Genomic DNA, 18,010 nt, shown 5'->3' on the forward strand with positions numbered 1-18,010 from the left:
CTTAAACTGCTACATTAAGCTGTCCCTGCTCATCGAGCTAGTGCAGTGTTTCCAATACACTGATTTATTTTTGGCAGCCGCCATAATATCAGCATCAGTGGACTGATTTTTTTCCCACCCCTACTAGATAGCTAATATGATTTAATAACATTATGATTCAAAGGACCAACCTGTCACTTTGCTACATATTGTCACACACACAGTAATTTCCAACTTTTACTTCTTATCTAGAAAAACATTGTCAGACACATACTAAACATTATCATTTTCAGCTGTCATGAACCCATTGATCATCTGTCCTCACATGCATGTAAGCATTATGCTCCTTTCTTTTAGTGCTCCATAACACTTCAGTACTCCTACACCCTCCCAACCAACTAGTAACACCACACCAGCCACCCTTAATACTTCAAGCAACTAGAAACCCCCGACCAACCATCCACTAAGCAACACCCTAAAAGACACCCCAACACCCCAAATGGACTGACCACTCATAGTTACATTCACCCACCCATTCATATACTGGTGGTTGAGGCTACCTTACAAGGTGCCTCCTACTACTGCACACACAGCCATCGGGAGCAATTTGGGATTCAGTATCTTGCTCAAGGGTACTTCGACATGCAGAGTGGAGGAGCTACTGGACAACCTGCTCTATCTCCACCTTGAACACCCTAGCAACCAAACCAGACACCCCAGCAACAGACTTACAACCACCAAGACACTAATCACGTACTAATACCCTAACAACCCCCCACCAGCCACTCTTAATACCCTCTAGCAACTACCCAGCATCCACTGAGCAACACCCTTAAATGAACCCAGAACACCCCAGCAATAGCCTTGTAACCACCAATCACTGACTGACTGACTGAATGACCCTTGCCACAATCAAGCAATGCCATGGTACGATACAAAAACACTAAACGTATCATTTTTTATATCCACAGTCACTGTAGTAAGACCATAGAAGAGCAAAGAAAAAAAGAAAAAAAACAGCTTTTGTAGTCTATAATTTCCGTCCTACAGTTCTTCATTTCTGGAAAAGTTAAAACATGAGACTCACAAACCCATTCATCATGTCTGCAGTCTTTTCTCTCTCTGCTCATATTTACAAATATGATAAAATGGAGCACCAGTGGAGCGAAAAGCTTTTCCATGTTTACAAAATATGCAGATATTAAACAATACATCATGTTGATGATAGACTCACATTGCTTTGTGAATTAGAATTACAACATATTTCCAAATATACACAGAGGGATATTAGGGTTTTTCTGCTAGAAAGCAAGAAAAGAAAAATCAGTGAGAGAAAGAGAAGCATTACAGCCCACAATAAGATTGTCATGGTTTTGTGTTATTTCCCTGATGCCACCATTGCTGCTGCTGCAGAGTTACAGTTTAGCGAGAAACGTCAAACATCATCATGTTGTTATTAAAGCAGTAAATTCTGTGACGATGCACAGAAGTGTTTTGTTGCAACAGTTTCATCAGTTTCTCGTTATCTCAGAGCCAAATGTTTACAGTCCAGTATCACTGCGTCTAAGTTTTTATAGCCTGACGTGATATTCAAATATACGCAGACATGTTTCGCTGTTTGCTGTTGATTGCTGTTTATGTAAATTGGGTTTACCTGATTCTACATAGAGGCAGCTTGCAAATGAGTTCAAGATGAGGTCTCGTTAACAAAGAGTGACCTAAATGAGAGCAAATAAAGAGGAGGACAAGAGGAGAGAGATGTAATCATTAGTCATGATTTGCACTTTGTTTTGAGGCGGTGAAGCTGCCTCGTGTCAAGAGCATCTTAAGAGTCTGTGCTTCCTGTACTTTCTTTGTCTTTGATTTGTTTCTCACTCCATCCAACCACCTTCCTTCATTCCTTCCTCTCCTCCTTCTCTCTCTTCTCCCTCCATCTCTTTTCTCTCCTCTCCACCTCTGACCTTCTTATCATTCATCCGTCCCTCCGTCCTCCCTCCTCCCCCCCTCATGTATTTCTCCTCCCTTCCTTCCTCCTCTTCCTCTTTCTGTCTTTTCATTAATGTGTTGCCAACGGGGTGCCTTGGCGACAGGCTGCAAAAGCCGTCGCCACGGCAACATATCATGGTCTGTGGCTGTTGAGGCGTTTTGCTGGGAGGCGGAGGGGGCGGGGGGATGTAAATGGATGCTGCATGCTTTGCTTGCTGGGGCTGCTCCTCGGAGTAAGAGGAGGTCAGACAATCAAATATTAAATTCTCCAGACGTTGAGCTCCTCCTTTGTCTCTCAGTCTTTTTACCTATTTTCTCTTTTCCCACCCTCCGTCTCCTCACCTCATGTGTACACACTGTCTTAAATCGCTTCATTACACAGATGTCTCCATCTTTGTAGTATCCTGAGGCTCTGTCTCCTACATCTATTCTACAAACCCGGGTTTGGCTGTGGTTGCAGGGTGAGAAAATATAAACGTTCAGGTTAATTTAGCTTAATGTTTTTTGTTGCTGGCTTTAACTGATTTGAAAAGGTCAGTTTCCCACAATAATATAAAATCATATACTGTAGTTTCCACTTTCCCCTGCTGGTACTGTATGCAGCTATAGTGCTGCATGGTGCATGGATTTTGATTTGATTTCCCAGGCAGTCTCAATTTTCCAGTCACTGTGGACCTCACTGTGGACAGGTTCTACCAAAAACAGGAAGTGACCACAACAGAAGAAACGTGTTTCTGCTGAGTAGTTTAGATATAGTTTTAAACCAATATTAGGCCTGTCATTTGGTGATTTGGTCGTATATTGACGATTAAAGGGATGATCAAAGATTGTTTTTTCCCATGCCTATATTAAGGTGATTTTAACCGAGGCTGCCCCCTAACAGTTGACCAACTGTTAGTCAGCCACAAACGTCATTAGTCTGCAATATTTCATTGGTCACAGAAAAAAAAAAAAAAGTGAAACTCTATTAGGAGCTGTGCCTTGCCAAAATAAATCAAAATCTATATGACTGGACCATGTGGGAATTTAATTTGAAAGGACAGAAACAGGAAGTGGCCACACTCAGCAGTCAGACAGGAGTCAGGTTAATTTCCAGGGCTGGTACCTGTGGTTATTACACAGGCTTGTTAATAACATGTTGGGCAGGAAACCCAAAGTGTGGGATCATTTTGAGAAGGTGAAGGACGAACCCAAGGTGATATGTAAACTCATCTTCATCGGTCGACTACAAACATGATGTATCATCTGAAATATATAAGTCGCTACATGTCCATTAGCCACTTAGCACAATCATTACTACTTTGCCGACAGTGTCATTAACAAGCGGCTCACTCAGTGTGTGACGTGCACTTGTAGATAAAATATAGGCCTATATTAATGAAGGTTCATTAGTACGGTATTTCTCTGTAATGTGGCACAGTGTTAACAATGTTACTGATACTATTCTTTCTCACACCTTCAGCTCAAACCACTGTGTGTTAATTTAATATTGTAAACATGCGGGAAACTAATCAACTATGGACCCAAAATGATGACTATTGGTCGACTAGGAAAATTCTTAGTTGGGGACAGTCCTAATTTTACCTAACCTTTAAGGTGTGCAGTCTTTCTTTTACATTGTTTTTTCAGACAGAATAAATTATTAAAAGGAGACATCTTTGGCTCTGTAGGCTTGTGGTGGGCACGTAGTAATAAATCAGTTGACTGAACTAAATAATTAAAACATGTGTTGATAATAAAAAATAATCATTAATCGCAGAATTCTGCAAACCAAACAGAAATTAGCTGGTCTGAACATAAAATGAGACAATTAGCCTTTTAATGAAGGTTTAGGGGCAATAGGACCCTGAGGAGGGACGGGGGGGCGGGTGAGGGTGGCATTTGGCGTCGAGGTTTGATGCCTGCCACACACACACACATCCTCCTCTCAATCCGTTCTTGCACACGCAGCTCCTCCAACACTGCCAGGCACACACACATTAAAACAAATCCTTCCAAACACACTGATATATACACACACACACTCTTTGCTTGCTTGCACAAACAACCAAATACACACATATACGTAAACACACCACACACACATGAATAATTCAGATCAATATAAAGCATTCAGGTTGAACGTGAAGGAGTGTTCATTTGCGCAAGGTCACCTACTAACACACTGCCTTAATAAGCAGAGTGTCTGGAGACACACACACACACACACACACACACACACACACGTTGGCAGACATACACACATGCTTTTCTCTAATGGAAGTGGCTGGAAGTGAGCAGCGCTTCTGGTAACAAAGAACTGCCCCTCCTTCCTTCCTTCCTCCTGTCCTCTCCTCTCCACCTCCTCCTTCCATCCTTTTTATCCTTCTCCACCTTCATCCTTTGTTTGCATATTTCCGAATGTGTTTGTGTGCGAAGAGCCAAAATAAACAGAAGAGGAGGAGACTGGTTCAAATACAGCCGGTTGTTGGCATGATTACTTTTTGGAGGAAGAAAAATAAAGAAAGGGGGAAATGAGGGAGTGGAAGGAGGGAAAGACAAAGTCAAAGCAGGGTGATGGAGAGAGAGAGACAGGCTGCTGATGCACTTTAATGTGTGTGTGTGTGTGTGTGTGTGTGTAGCTTCTCTGCAGACTTAGAGTGTCATATCCATCCCATATCAGTGTGGCGGTGCTTTGTTGCCGTGCTAATGCTATGCTAATGCAATGCTAATTGACCATTCACTCTCTTGGCTCTGGCTTTGCTGATACACACAAACGGACGTGAGCTGATTCACTGTTGTGTTACATCATGTCAGCGTTCATTTGCACAACTAAAAATACAACCTGAGACACAGTGGGAGGATTTAAAGACACGCCAGGCTCAGATGTTTGTGATGCTTTAAACATCAGGCAGAGCTGAGCTTTTAAATAATCATATTTAAATTACACACAACTGAATAAGAAAACAGAAATGAACTTATACAGCTGGGAGCTCATTATTGCAGATGTTTTCCTGAACTAAGCGTGTCTTGTCTCAGTTTAGGATGACAGTTTGGATTTTTTTTGTATTACGAAAACATGTTTCCCAGCTGCATTTAGAGAAACATCCTATCTTATCTTAGGATTGGAATTTAGCTATCACAGAACTGCCAGTTTAGAGATTTCCTAAGTTTTCCTGATCCTGAATTAAGATGGCATTCACCCCGTCCTGAATTCAGAATAACTGCCAAATGGCAGCAGCACTGTTGTTCGGACTGTATGGCAATGGCAGAGACGATGGGGAACAACATGAACACCGAAACATAATCACCAAAGGGCTACTCAACAATATAATGACACTTTAAATTTCAGTAAATAATTTTAACTAACTGATTGATTCAAATCATTGAGAAGACGACTTCCTAAAAAGCTGAGGTTACCTCTCCTCCACCAACACGATCAGTGCCTCTGACCCTTCGTTGCTAAAATTGATAGCCATTTTCTCTCCACGATAGCTTTTGATATTATGGTTTGTCCATCTCGAGGAGCCTACTAGTACATTCCGATCAAAGATACATACAACAGTGTTTTGTATACACTCTAAACAGAGATACAGGCATGACAGGATGAGGGACAATTGAAGAATCACATTTACAGTTAAAGTTAGATTTCTTAAGGGAAGAAACTTCAAGGGACAGTTCACCCCAAAATCAAAAATACATATTTTTGGACAGGAGCTCGTGACATTGCAAGATATAAACATTAATGGCGTCCTCCTCGACCAAGGTGTAACATTAGCTATCTCAGTGGTGCCAGGTGAGCTAGCAGTAGATGCACACTTCCTTCTGCACAGAGATACATTTGGTGGCTGTTGTAGAGAGAAAGTAGTTCCTGCATGAAGCTGCTCACAACAAGGTCTATGGATTATCTTGAGTATCTGGGTCATGATTTTTGGGAAGAGACATTGCTGTTGAGGTTTTCAAATGTATTTTCTTGGAGCTTTGAGCAGCACACACCGAGTGCCATCTAGTTCCATTGTATTCAATAGAAGGCAGACATCTCTACAGTCTATATCTCCACCAGTCAGCAACTCACAACAAAACAATCTAGACTGAGAAATAGCACTACAGGTAAGAGGAAAAATATATAGTTTTGATTTGGGGGAGAACTGTCCCTTTAAGTTAAGATAAGGACATGCAGTTAGGATATTTCTCTGTAATGAGGCCCCTGGATAGTAGATGCAGATGTGTAATATGTATCTGCCTGGAGTGCATGGGTTTAGCTTCAGGTGATTTACTGGAAAACTGCAGCTGATTCACAGCTTGGTTGGATAATTTATATCAGCCAGCGTGGAATATTACATTAAGCCTGCGGCAGATTGATTAACACCATTTTTTAAGAGGAAAAGCCACCTCAGAAGGGGTGGTGATGAAAAGTGTGTGCACTCAGTTGTGGTAAAGCTGCTCCAACAAACTAAAAAAAAGTTTTTTGTGACGTGCTAGTAGATGTTATGATGTTAAAATATTCACATTGTTTTTTATTACAGTTGAAAGATTATATGATTTATTTTTTAATGATATTCAATGACATCTCAGATTAAGGGAAGCTCAGGGGGTCAGGTTCCTACTTGACAGTTGGACAGTTTTTTTTGTGTGTAAAAAAAAAAAAAAAAAAAAAGAGTTACCTTACTTTTATGTTCACTATATATTTGTATTTCATTGGTATCCAAATGGGTCAATTAATGTTTAATCTTTTCCTATAGAGTAATATTTGCAGCAGGGTATCGTTATGCAGCGTTAGTATCAAAACTGGATCCAGTGATCTAATTTAACTTTACACTGAAAATACTGTAACTAGCTACAACACAGTATTGATCTAATTTGAACAAAATCAATACCGACATGATGGGGTTTTCCTTGTGAGTCACTCTGAGCATCTCTGTGCGATATAGTTTTCATTGCTCTGCTGCCTGGCTGCAGACACCAAGAGGGAAAAACCCTCGATTTGTATCACTCTGTCTGTCTCAGTCTGCCGGGGTCGCGACCTTATCTCCTCGACAACCCGAGTCACCGATGAGGAACGGATAGATTAATATTTCTCAGGTCAGCTTATCTGTTCCCCCTCCACGTCTCTCTATGAAGTCGCTCGTTTAATCTTCGTCTCCACGACGCTGTTCATTCAGATTCTCATTCAACAGCTTCAAAGTGAATCCCTCGAGCTGTTTTAATAAAAAATGTCCATCTCCATCCCTCCGTCCTCACAAGCCTCCCTGCGGTGGTGTGGACACAGGGAGATACTGTGTACAAGCAGACGTACAGTAACTGTGTGTGTGTGTGTGTGTGTGTAAAGGAGAGAAAGAGGGCTTTGTTTTACATGCGACTAGAAAGTCCAAGCTGACGTCAGCTAAATGAGAAATTCAAGAAATAAAATGCTTCAGTGTTCCAGATGTTCCTTTAGTGATTTTTTCCTTTGGCCATTTTCTGAGTAAGTCATGATGTGAGATCATGCAGCACAGTGGCAGTGTAGATCATATTTACACCTTTAATGGACAGCTTGTTGGCCTTCATATGGCCTCTATAGTTTACTTCTTTATAGTGTTAATGACTCAAACAGTTTGATGGTTTTGGAAGCTTGTCCATCCCACTCTGACTCTACCCCGATCCTTTCCTTTCCTTTCCTTTCCTTTCTTTTCCCTTTCCTGGATTTTCCTGGACTTTATTTTCCCGGACTTTCCTTTCTCTGTCTTTCTTTTTCTGTGTGAGAGTATGAAAATCACCTCACAGGGTGAGACACTAGGAGTCAAAATACACATTTGCACAGTTCAATCTGGTCCTGTTCTGTGCTTTTAAAGCTCATTTGACACTGTCCTCATGAAAATAGTATATTAAAGGGGAGCTATGGACATTTTCAATATTCATACATGTTAGCTCTGTGGTCTAAGACAGTCCAAAAATATCAGTAAACACGAACAACTCTCTCAAATCATAAAACTAAAGTGATAAAACTCAAATTTGTGATGTCATAGGGCTTAGAGTCTGGAGCTGCGTCATAGACTATGAATGATTAAAGATGTAACACATGACACTGAGAGCATCCAGGACAATGTTCTGAGTATATGGGTACATTTTCTGTTTCAGAGCTGAGAACACTACAATAGGATAAAGCTCTTTTAGGTATAAAAAAAGAAAACAAATATTGTGTGGTGCACAAAATCAGGCTCTGGGGATGCACGATAATTTCGGCATCGGCATGGCATCAGTATCAGACAATATCAGCTTTTAAATGAACTATCAGAATTGTCCAACATGCTGTTTCTTATTTTGCATAATGAATGAATGTTACATACTTTGAAAAGTATTGTGTTTCATGTCTCCATCTGCTGCTGGGCCATCACGATAAGAGTATGCATGCATAATATGATGTTAATCCCACTACAGAAGAGACTTGATGATCACTAAAATTAGGAAGGGGAAAAGGTGGATATATTGATATTGGTATCGGTTATCGGTCAAATGAGTTGTTACATATTGGCATATCAGATATTGGCAAAAAAAAATCCAGCATCCTTATCAGGCTCCCACTCATTGTTTATGGAGCAGCTCCAGTCTTTATACCCAGTGACATCACAGGTTTGAGACTTTCTTCTCTGGTTTCTTGCTTTGAAAGAGAGAGTAGCTCATATTCGCATATATATTGATAAAACTTTCTCAGGCCGTGGAAATAAAATTTTGGAATTCTTGATTTAGGTGGTGTTCCCCTTTAATGTGACATCATGTAAGACGTTTGAAAGAGGAAATAACTGTCCTCCTCTGGCAGACATAAAGTTAAATTCATAAGCAGTAAGATGGGCCTTTGCACAGTCTTGTACATGCCAGGGTTTTACAGCTACAGACTTACTCAGTTTGGTATCACCAGTAGCTAACAGTGCTGAGTTTATGACTCTTCTCTGCTTGTTTTACTGTTGCGCTACATTTTAGTTCAAAACAAACAGCACCTCACCAGGAGACATAATTGTTTTCTTTACCTTGTGGTCTCATCCTTCTCACTCTCAGATGTGTTGCCTGTTGTCTTTAACATCAGCCAACTCAAAAGAATCTTGGAAGAAGAGTGCATTTTAATTTTGTATAAATCAGGCATAGGCTATAGATTTATATTTTTATGTGGGTTTTTTTTCAGTTTCGAGCACCTGTTGTTTATTATTTTATGTCTATATGAAAATCAATAAGCTGCAGACTCTGGTCACTTACTTCAGTCATCTAATTTATGAGCATTCATGTTTTTTATTAGTGTTACAGTATTCTCTTTGCTGCAGACCTCATAATGATAATGTAACATAAATTACAGCTGACTTGCTGTTCACTGTAATGGATTACACAACTGAAAAAAGTGTGTGAATAGACTTTAAAATCCTTCTATTGAAACGAATGTAAACAGTAACAAAAATACGCCCAGATATCTCAGACACAGCAGCATTGTTTGCAGAGCGGTTAAGGTGATGTAAAGCTTGATTCATAGTAAATGGACTAAAGCATACAACAGTGGTGTTGTACTTAATGAACAACTGGAGGGCAAAGAGTCAGATTTATTTCATTTCTGATCCTCATTTCAAGGTTATCAGCACCATCGCAGCAGACAAAGACGCTTTATGCTCAAAGCGCCAACAGTAAATGGGCTGTTTATTTCCTAATTCAGCGCTAGCAGGGTGTTATAATGTTTTCACAAAATGTGTGTTAAAGTGTGCGACACACTGCAGAGTGTGAAAACAGCGTGAGCGTGTAGTAATGAGCTGAGCAGACTGGGGATTTGGGAAACGCTGGTGTTGCTTTCGTCTTATCTGCTCTGCTCCGTTGTGCTCTGAGCTGCTTTCCTCTGCAGCAGACAAGTGGAGAGAGCTGCTTAACGCTGCATTTGCATCCTTGGAATTCACTAAAAAGCTGTTATCAAGTGTGACTAAGAATAAACATGATGTGAGGATCTGTTCGCAACATTACAAGCATCCGTTTTTATTGTGATATGAACATCACTGGATTGTTCTTTCTTGGTAAATAGCAGGATTTATGAAGAAATTGTCACCTTGTCAGTCTTCTCTTTGTCACTGCTGCCATCCATCCTGATCACACACACACACATTGGTTATGCAACCCATTGTGTGTTGCGTTGTGTAGACCCTTTGTTCCAGTTTGTGATGGCGATGATGCCGATACTTGAGTGTTCTCTCAGGCTGAGACTGGCCCCTCGCCTGCAAGAGCGTGCCACTCTGTTGTGCACTTCAAATCAATCGCTTTCCTTTCGAGAAACCCACACTCTGTTTTTGTGCACACACATCTAATTTCTCATTTCTGCCCTCAGAGGGAAATAATAGCTGTAGATTTCCAGCGCCACATTTTTTAAAAAGTCAAATAAAAGCCTTGTGACTTCAAAATGTGGCTTTACAGTGTGTTGAGTTCTTTTATGTCACTGACAGAGTGTTGGAAAATTGATATAAGCAGTAACCTTGGATGCGTTTTTCCTCAGGAAAAAGTAGCTTTCTCATATTACTGTAACTCTGTAGCCCAAAAATGTGATGTGCCCATGGCCAAAACAACATTGCATTGTTGTAAACAACCACTGGAAATTAATAGTGGCATCACAGCCTTGGCAAGAATTACTGTAATTGTTCAGTTCACCTACCAGAGGCTGTGAAACCAGGAAATTGTTACATAAAAGTGTCACCTTAGTGTGAAATGAGACATAACCACCTCAAAAATTAACCAGCCAATATGATAAGTTACTCTTACAAATATATACGCTTTGGAAGTTTAAAGTTCAGCACGTAACGCCCTCTAAAAACACAGGCAGTCATGTTTATGTCTATTTGTGCAGATTAAAAGAATAAAATACAAAGTTTTGATTAGTTTGAGGTGTTGGTAGGCCTTTTGGGCTCGCTGTTTCCCCCTGCTTCCTGTCTTTGTGCTAAGCTAAGCTAATCACAGTGCAGTATCATACTCTCCTTTAACTCTAACTGTGAATTTTGAAACCTAGGTCAGAAGTTTGAGCCCTGCAGCAGCCACGTGTCCTGTTGAAGCGTCCAAACTGGTGATCACCTGATAGAAGAGCCTGCTCTAAATCAAGAATTTTGGTGGTATAGAAAAGTTTATTTCTGTAGTTTCTTTCAAGAGTGAACATCAGAGTGCTTCACAAACAGAAAATAAAACATGTTCCTGCTTGGAAATGGTGGAGAGGAAAAAAAGATAAAAAAATCAGTTGGACACAAGCACTTAAATTGTTCTCCTCTCTGCTGTGCAGCTCTCAGGATTTCATGCCTGCTTGCTTCAGGTGAGGCTGTACACTGAGAGCAAATCTGATTTCTTCCTCTCCAACTGTCTCTCAGAGACTTATCTCATCTATTGTCAGTTAACCTGTGTGATGGGCTGTAACCTGACGAGGCTGTTAAAACCATTTCCGTTCGGAGGCCATATCAGCACAGCGTAAAAATTTACAGTGCTTTGCTCCGGTCTGTCACCAAGACAGTAACAGCTCAATCCAGCAGGTTAGTGTGTTGCTGCCTGCTGAGGTGGCAGGACACTGTTTTTATTCCTACAGCTGTCATCACTGAATATTTTTGCATTTTACTGCATTCCCTTTCCTGTCTTTTTTCCAAGTTTCAACATTATTTTCAGTGTATTCAGTCCTCATTTGCTCCCTCGCAGTCTCACGATCTAGCAGAGCTTGTATCATGTCCAGAGTTTCCACATTAGTTTGTTTTGTTTCATTCATTACACTCTCCTGTCCATCTCTGGCCGCAGTGTCAACACTTTTCACCATCCTGTCACAGACTTTTCCAACTCTTTCATCGGGACACTCAACGTGTTTGATCCAGCCGTGCTCTGTGTCCCCAAGTGTCACGGCTGGTTGGGCTGCAGATCAGATTGGATTTGAAGGCGGAGGGTTCACACTGCTGTGCCTCTTCATCCATGACGGAGGAATGACAACATCTCTCTCTTTCACTCTCCCTTTTTTTACGCTCTGCCATCGCTGTAGTTATCTGTCTCTCTATCTTTTCTCTCTGTCGTTGACCATCTCTTCCTCGTTCCTTCTCTGTCCTGATCTGTTTCCAGCCATCCACCAGGCAAAGGAGGGCTTTGAAAATTCATCTGCCTCTCTGCGTTTGTCATCCTATTTCCACTACTTGCTCAATATCCATCTTTTCCCCTCTATAGAATCAACTATGTGTTTACTGTGAAATGACAACACTCACACTGCTGCTGGAAAAGCAGAGGATGCAGCCAGAAGCTGTTAAGTATGCTATCAGATAACATGGAAGTCAACCTGTTATCTTATCTGCAGTGTAACTGTAGACCTGCGGGCTTGGAAACATGAGAACCAGGCTCTGGTCACAGTGTGTGTGTGTGTGTGTCTGTGTGTGTGTGTGTGCTTTTACATAATGAATATTGAACATTTCCAAGCATACTTCTGTAGAGGTAAGATCCAGGTGTGCACAGTTATAAACAATCTAGTAGCTTCACAAAAATAGAACTGCACGTGTGAGAAAAAGATTTCAGGAAGTGATAGGTGATATTTTCAAGGAATTTGTTAGAGGGATAGTTCACCCCAAAATTACAAGGTCACATTTTATCTCTTATATGTAGTGCCATTTATCACTCTAGAGTGTTTTGGTGTGAGCTGCAGAGTGTTGGAGATATCGACCTTCTGAGATGGCACTCAGCTTGTGGTTCTTAAAGTGGCAAAAAAAAAAAAAATACATTTGAAAAACTCAACAGCAGTGTGTCTGCCCAGAAATCATGACACGCTTACTCAAGATAATCCACAGACCTTGCTGTGAGAAGTTTCATGTAGGAACTATTTTCTTTCTACCAAACTACAAGACAGCCATATCACTATGCAGAGGGAAGTGTGCATCTACTCATGGATGAGAGGCTCATGCTTATGACAGCAGGACATGTAAACATTAATGGCGTCCCCCTCAGCTGATTTGTAACGCTAGCTAGCGCGGTGTTGCTAGGTGAGCCAGCAGTAGATGCGTCCTTCTGCACAGTGATACGGCTGGTGAATATAGTTTGGTAACAAGAAAACAGTTCCTACATATGACTGCTCATAACAAGGTCTGTGGATTGTCTTGAGTAACAGGGTCATGATTTCTGGAAAGAGACGCTGCTGTTGTTTTTTGTTTGTTTGTTTTTTTACGCTTTTAGACACACGAGGTCAATGCCATCTGGTTCCATTATATTCAGGGGGAGGCAGACATCTCTAAGGCTGATATCACCAACACTCAGCAACTCACACCAAAACAATCTATACTCAAAAACAGTATTTTGGATTTTGGTGTGAACTGTCCCTTTAACATCTCTGTTTGCCATGTTCTTCATAAGACCATCAAGAGGATAAAAGATAATGCAACACTTGCTCTGTAGCTAAATATTTTTACAGATAACTTCGGCTTAAAGGTCTAGTGTATATAATTTAGTGACATCTAGTGGTGAGGCTGCAGATTGCCACCAACTGAAACTTCTCCCATGTACCAAGTAATTAATTTAGTTAATATTATCTTCCATTTATGCCAATATATCCCCCTAAAATCCCTTCTCTGTCAGGCAGTGCTCTCCCATTTCAGCTGTTCAGCTGACAGTTCTTGCAGCCGTTTGCCTGCTGATGCAACTTGTCACTGAGAGCAACTCAGACACAGCTCAGACCCATGGTTATCAGTTTAGGCAAGTTTAGAGTCACTGACTCAGCACTTTGTGGTTCAGGCTGTTCGGGTATCTAATTGCCAGTTTATGCTGCTATTTGGTATTTTACAGTATGTACTGTAATGTCAGTCAGAGCAAGTCAGTGGAGGCTCAGACAGCTGACTGACAGCCCAGGCAACTCTTCTGGTAGTCTTGGTATTGTGCATGTTGGCTCACTGTCACACTGTCACGACTTTCGGGGACACTTGAATAAAACAGAGCCATCGTTAATGTTATTAGTAACACCTGTGCTTTTCCTGCTGTGACAAGTGGAAATGTCTGCTGTGGCAAAGGCCTATTAAAATGGTGTAGGGTAGCAGCTGTGTTAATGTGCCTGTCTCACTGTGGGGAACTTTTAAGTAGTTGCTAAATGTAGATGACTTTTTATAACTTTAAATTATGTCTGTATAATCCCTGCCAGTATTTCAATATTTCCAAACACTATTATACAGGCAAAGAAACCGGTATAACAGCTCCATAATACTCCCATCCAGCATTTCAAAGTGTCTCTCTAGCTCTGCCTTAATTAGTGATGTAAGAGTTTGTCTGTGGAGGTATTCTTACATCACTCACCCTCCTAAAAGTCTCTATCTCCACAAGCTGAAAAAGTGACTTTAACACAAGTCTATTTTTAATCGTTTTCGCAAATCAGGCAGCTCTTCCGCTTGCTGACAACTCAGGAACTGCTCATGCAAATGAAACAAGGTGTGATATTCAGTGTCATGAGCTCCCTCTCAAGAGTCTAGCACAAATTCATTTCCATCTTTTTTCCATCAAAGCCCCCCTCGTCCTCCCATTCCCCCGCAACTGAACTCTGCTCAGCTGAAAGCCCAATCCAATAGTCCCGACATCTGTTCAACTCCAGCCAGAATCAATGGTTCCATTATCAGGCAGGCTTATCGATCGGAGAGTTTAGAGCCATTCATGGACTTTTTGCACCCTAATAACTGATGTTAAAATGGGTTAGTAGACAGAGAACGATAGAGGGAGGAAGCGAGGGATGGAAGGGAGGGAGAGACAGCAGGAGATGAAAAATTAAAAGGTTGGGAAATAGCCCAAAGAGAGTGATGAAGGGATAGAAAGAGAAGAGGTCAGGGGCATGGAGGAAAGACTGACAGGCTCATGGCAATAAAATATCAGATAAATAAGCAAATCTCCTTCATGCTGATGCTGCAGTGCAACTCCACCTGGACATGAGAGGAATTACGGAGAAAATTCCTCGAAGGTTTCAGTATTTTAACACGTCACTACAAACATTACATTTACATTTTAGGAAAATCTAAATCAAAAAGAATAACAGCATTATTATTTCTTATTTTTCTGTCCACCTTTCTCACCTTTTCTTCCCTCCAGTTCTTCCTTTTGTTGTCGCTGGCTCGTTGCAGAGAGAGTAGCTTGTTTCCATGGAAACGGGCAGAGCCAGATGAGCTTAGCTACTTGCACTGCAGCGTCTGTCCTTACTGTGTGTGTGTGTGTGTGTGTGTGTGCGTGCGTGCGTGCGTGCATGCGTGCGTGCGTGTGTGATTGGTCTTGGCTCTAGAGAAGGAAGCATGATGATTTATGAGAGTCTAATGCACTGGGCAGACACGTGGATGAACAGAGGATGGTGTGTGTATGAGTATGTGTGTGAGTGCAGTAGTTATTAGCAGTGCAACCCAATCATTACGTCTTATATCTACGCTTTTGTGCTTTCTCTTTCTTTCTCCTCTCCAGCTGTAATTCTGCACCCTTATCAGTGTCGCCGTGGTGATCAAAATCACTACAAGGATGGTTAACATCACCATAGCAATGGCATCCGGGGCTCAGCACGAGAGGGGAACTATGTCATATGATTTTTACACTTTCGTTTTTGTTCAGATTACACAAACAAGATGTAACATGTTGATAAGTGAGCCTTTGAGATGCTGGCGGGCAGATTTCTTAAGGTTTGGACAGAGTCAGGGAAGCTGTTTCTTCCTCGTTTTGAGTCTCTATGCTAAGATAAGCTAACTCTCTCTTGGCTGTAGCCTCGTGTTTAACAGATAGACATGATAGGGGTATCGATCCTCTCATGTAACTCTCAGCAAGAAAGCGGATAAGCACATTTCCCAAAATGTCAAACTATTCCTTAAAGGAGATACAATTGAAGACAATCTTGGTAAACTGGTGAGCTGACAAGGTTCCTATGCATCCTGGAAAACCTGCAGTTCTCTAGTGTTGCCTTCAATGTCCTGAAAAATGGGAAAAATTGCCTTAATTGTACTGTGTCTTGTTTTTGAAGTTTGAAAATAGATCAAAGACACTTGACATATTTGCCAAATGCTTGTATGGAAAGCTTGAAAACTTCTTTAAAGTTTATGACTAAATCGTGGTATTGGACTGGTGAGCAGACTAGCGTACACGCTGAAACCCGAGCACTATAGGCCAGTGGTTCCCAACTGGTGGGTCGTAGGTCCATTCTTAATGGACTGCAAGTGACTTGCAAACATGTCAAGTCTGTGAAAAACACACAGCATTTTTAAGCACAGTACATTTTTGGCACAGAGCTTTTATTTTGAAGTGCTGTTTCCTGCTGTAGAGTGAGCGAATAACCTACAGCTTCTGGACTGAGACAGCAAACTAGCTCAATGACATGGCCAAATGCAAGTATGATGCTGAATGTACTGAACCGTGTGGACCTTGAACTAATGACTAAGCAGAGATCTGGACCATGTGGCTACACCAGTTGGGAACCACTGCTTAAGGCACTATCCGTGGCAATTCCGATAATGGTATTGGTATCTGAGCAACTCTAGATTAAATCCCACCGGTCTATTCCACTGCAGGTCATCTCTCACTCCCTCTGTGTTGTTTTTAGACTGAACACGGTCATTCTTCATCTCACTGAAACAGCTCACAGTCGATGTGGTGTCACATCTTACTAATGACACTGTGTGTGTGTGTGTCTCTGTTGCAGAACTCCCAGAAGAAAAGAGGAGCACGACCCAACAACAAACCTGACAAGAAGCTCTGTCCACAGGTAACACACACACAAACAAACACACACACACACACACACACACACACGGCCACGTTTCCCTCAAATGGTTCAACAAATCAATAAGAGACACAAAATGCAGCTTCAGCAACTAAACCTTTTAGACACTTGAACCTGGAGAGAGATTGATATTTATCCAACACACACACATGCACACACACACGTATACAGGCAAGAGAGCATGTAACACAATCATAAATAACAAATAGCTGAGTGTGGAGTTAAAACATCTGCAGAATATGATGGACGGAAGAGGAGAGAGAGGGGAAAGACACAAATACTGCAGTCGATACAAAGTGGGATGGATGGATTTATCGACTTGATACGGCAGAAAACCAGTTTCTCCACAGATACTCTTACATTTTCCACTCGTTATTAATGATTTTTGTGCAATTCTGTTTTTTAAAATAGTAAATTCATGATGAGGGGGTGAGAACCAGAGGGGTGTAAGTGACATTTGACCAAATTTACTGGACAGCCAAAACAAAAAAATGACCATACTGTGTCCCAACTTTGTTTGAATTTTAATGTTAATATTAAAACTTCATGAACACAAAGATAAGTGTATATTTAATGAATATTTTTTCAATTTTTTGAAAAACTATGCCCTCACAAGTACCCCTTTAAGAGTGGGAAGAGCTCATCAAGAGCTTTCATTTGATTTGTATGACTCATTTTCGCCCCAAATGTCACTTGTGCCCCTCTGGTTCTCACCCCTATCCTTTATTGTGATGTAAAATAAAATAATATACTTACTTAGAATAACCCCAATTGTGAAATGAGTATTTGAATGCTGTGCACACTGCACACAGTTACACAACTCAGTATTACATGTTATTACAACAGCAGTCCTGTCTGGAATTGTTTTTTCATTTCCTCTTGTAGTCATATTCAGCACTGCAGTTGAAGGTGTCAGCTGAAAAATATGAAATACAGATAATAAATATCATATTTTCATCCTAGCTTTTTATGGCACCACCATCACCCGCGGCAGCTGTCGTCTCTGCAGAAATGTAATTGCGTCCACTGTAGGTGACTTGAAACCACAGAAACTGTGGCAGCCATTTCCTACTGACATTGATTGGGTCAAACAGAGCAGCACTGGTTTCAATTTACGTAAGAATTGGAGTTATTTAGAAATATGCTTTTTGATTCCATCAATCAGTCCCTGCAAGGTTTAATTCTCTCCACCAACATCATGATAAAGTGAAATGTGATCACTTTGTGGAAATAATTTCATGCACAGAGGAACTTTAACATCATGAAGCATTTCCTGCAGCATAAGCAGGAAGCATTTTTATGTCCCCATTATTATGCTTCTGGAGAGTGCCGCTCTAATTAAAG

General features: G+C 41.1%; 1 protein-coding gene across 2 annotated transcripts in view; it reads left to right on the forward strand.

Moving 5' to 3' along the window:
• Positions 1 to 18,010, forward strand: part of mtcl2 (microtubule crosslinking factor 2) — a 130,352-nt gene that overhangs the window by 71,251 nt on the left and 41,091 nt on the right. For both annotated transcript variants that reach the window (XM_033629063.2, XM_033629064.2), the window contains exon 5: positions 16,586 to 16,648. In XM_033629063.2, coding sequence (XP_033484954.2) covers positions 16,586 to 16,648 — 63 coding nt within the window. The remainder of the gene's footprint in view (positions 1 to 16,585; positions 16,649 to 18,010) is intronic.

This window comes from Epinephelus lanceolatus, chromosome 8, assembly GCF_041903045.1.
Source record: "Epinephelus lanceolatus isolate andai-2023 chromosome 8, ASM4190304v1, whole genome shotgun sequence".
In the NCBI taxonomy this organism is placed as follows: Eukaryota; Metazoa; Chordata; class Actinopteri; order Perciformes; family Serranidae; genus Epinephelus; species Epinephelus lanceolatus.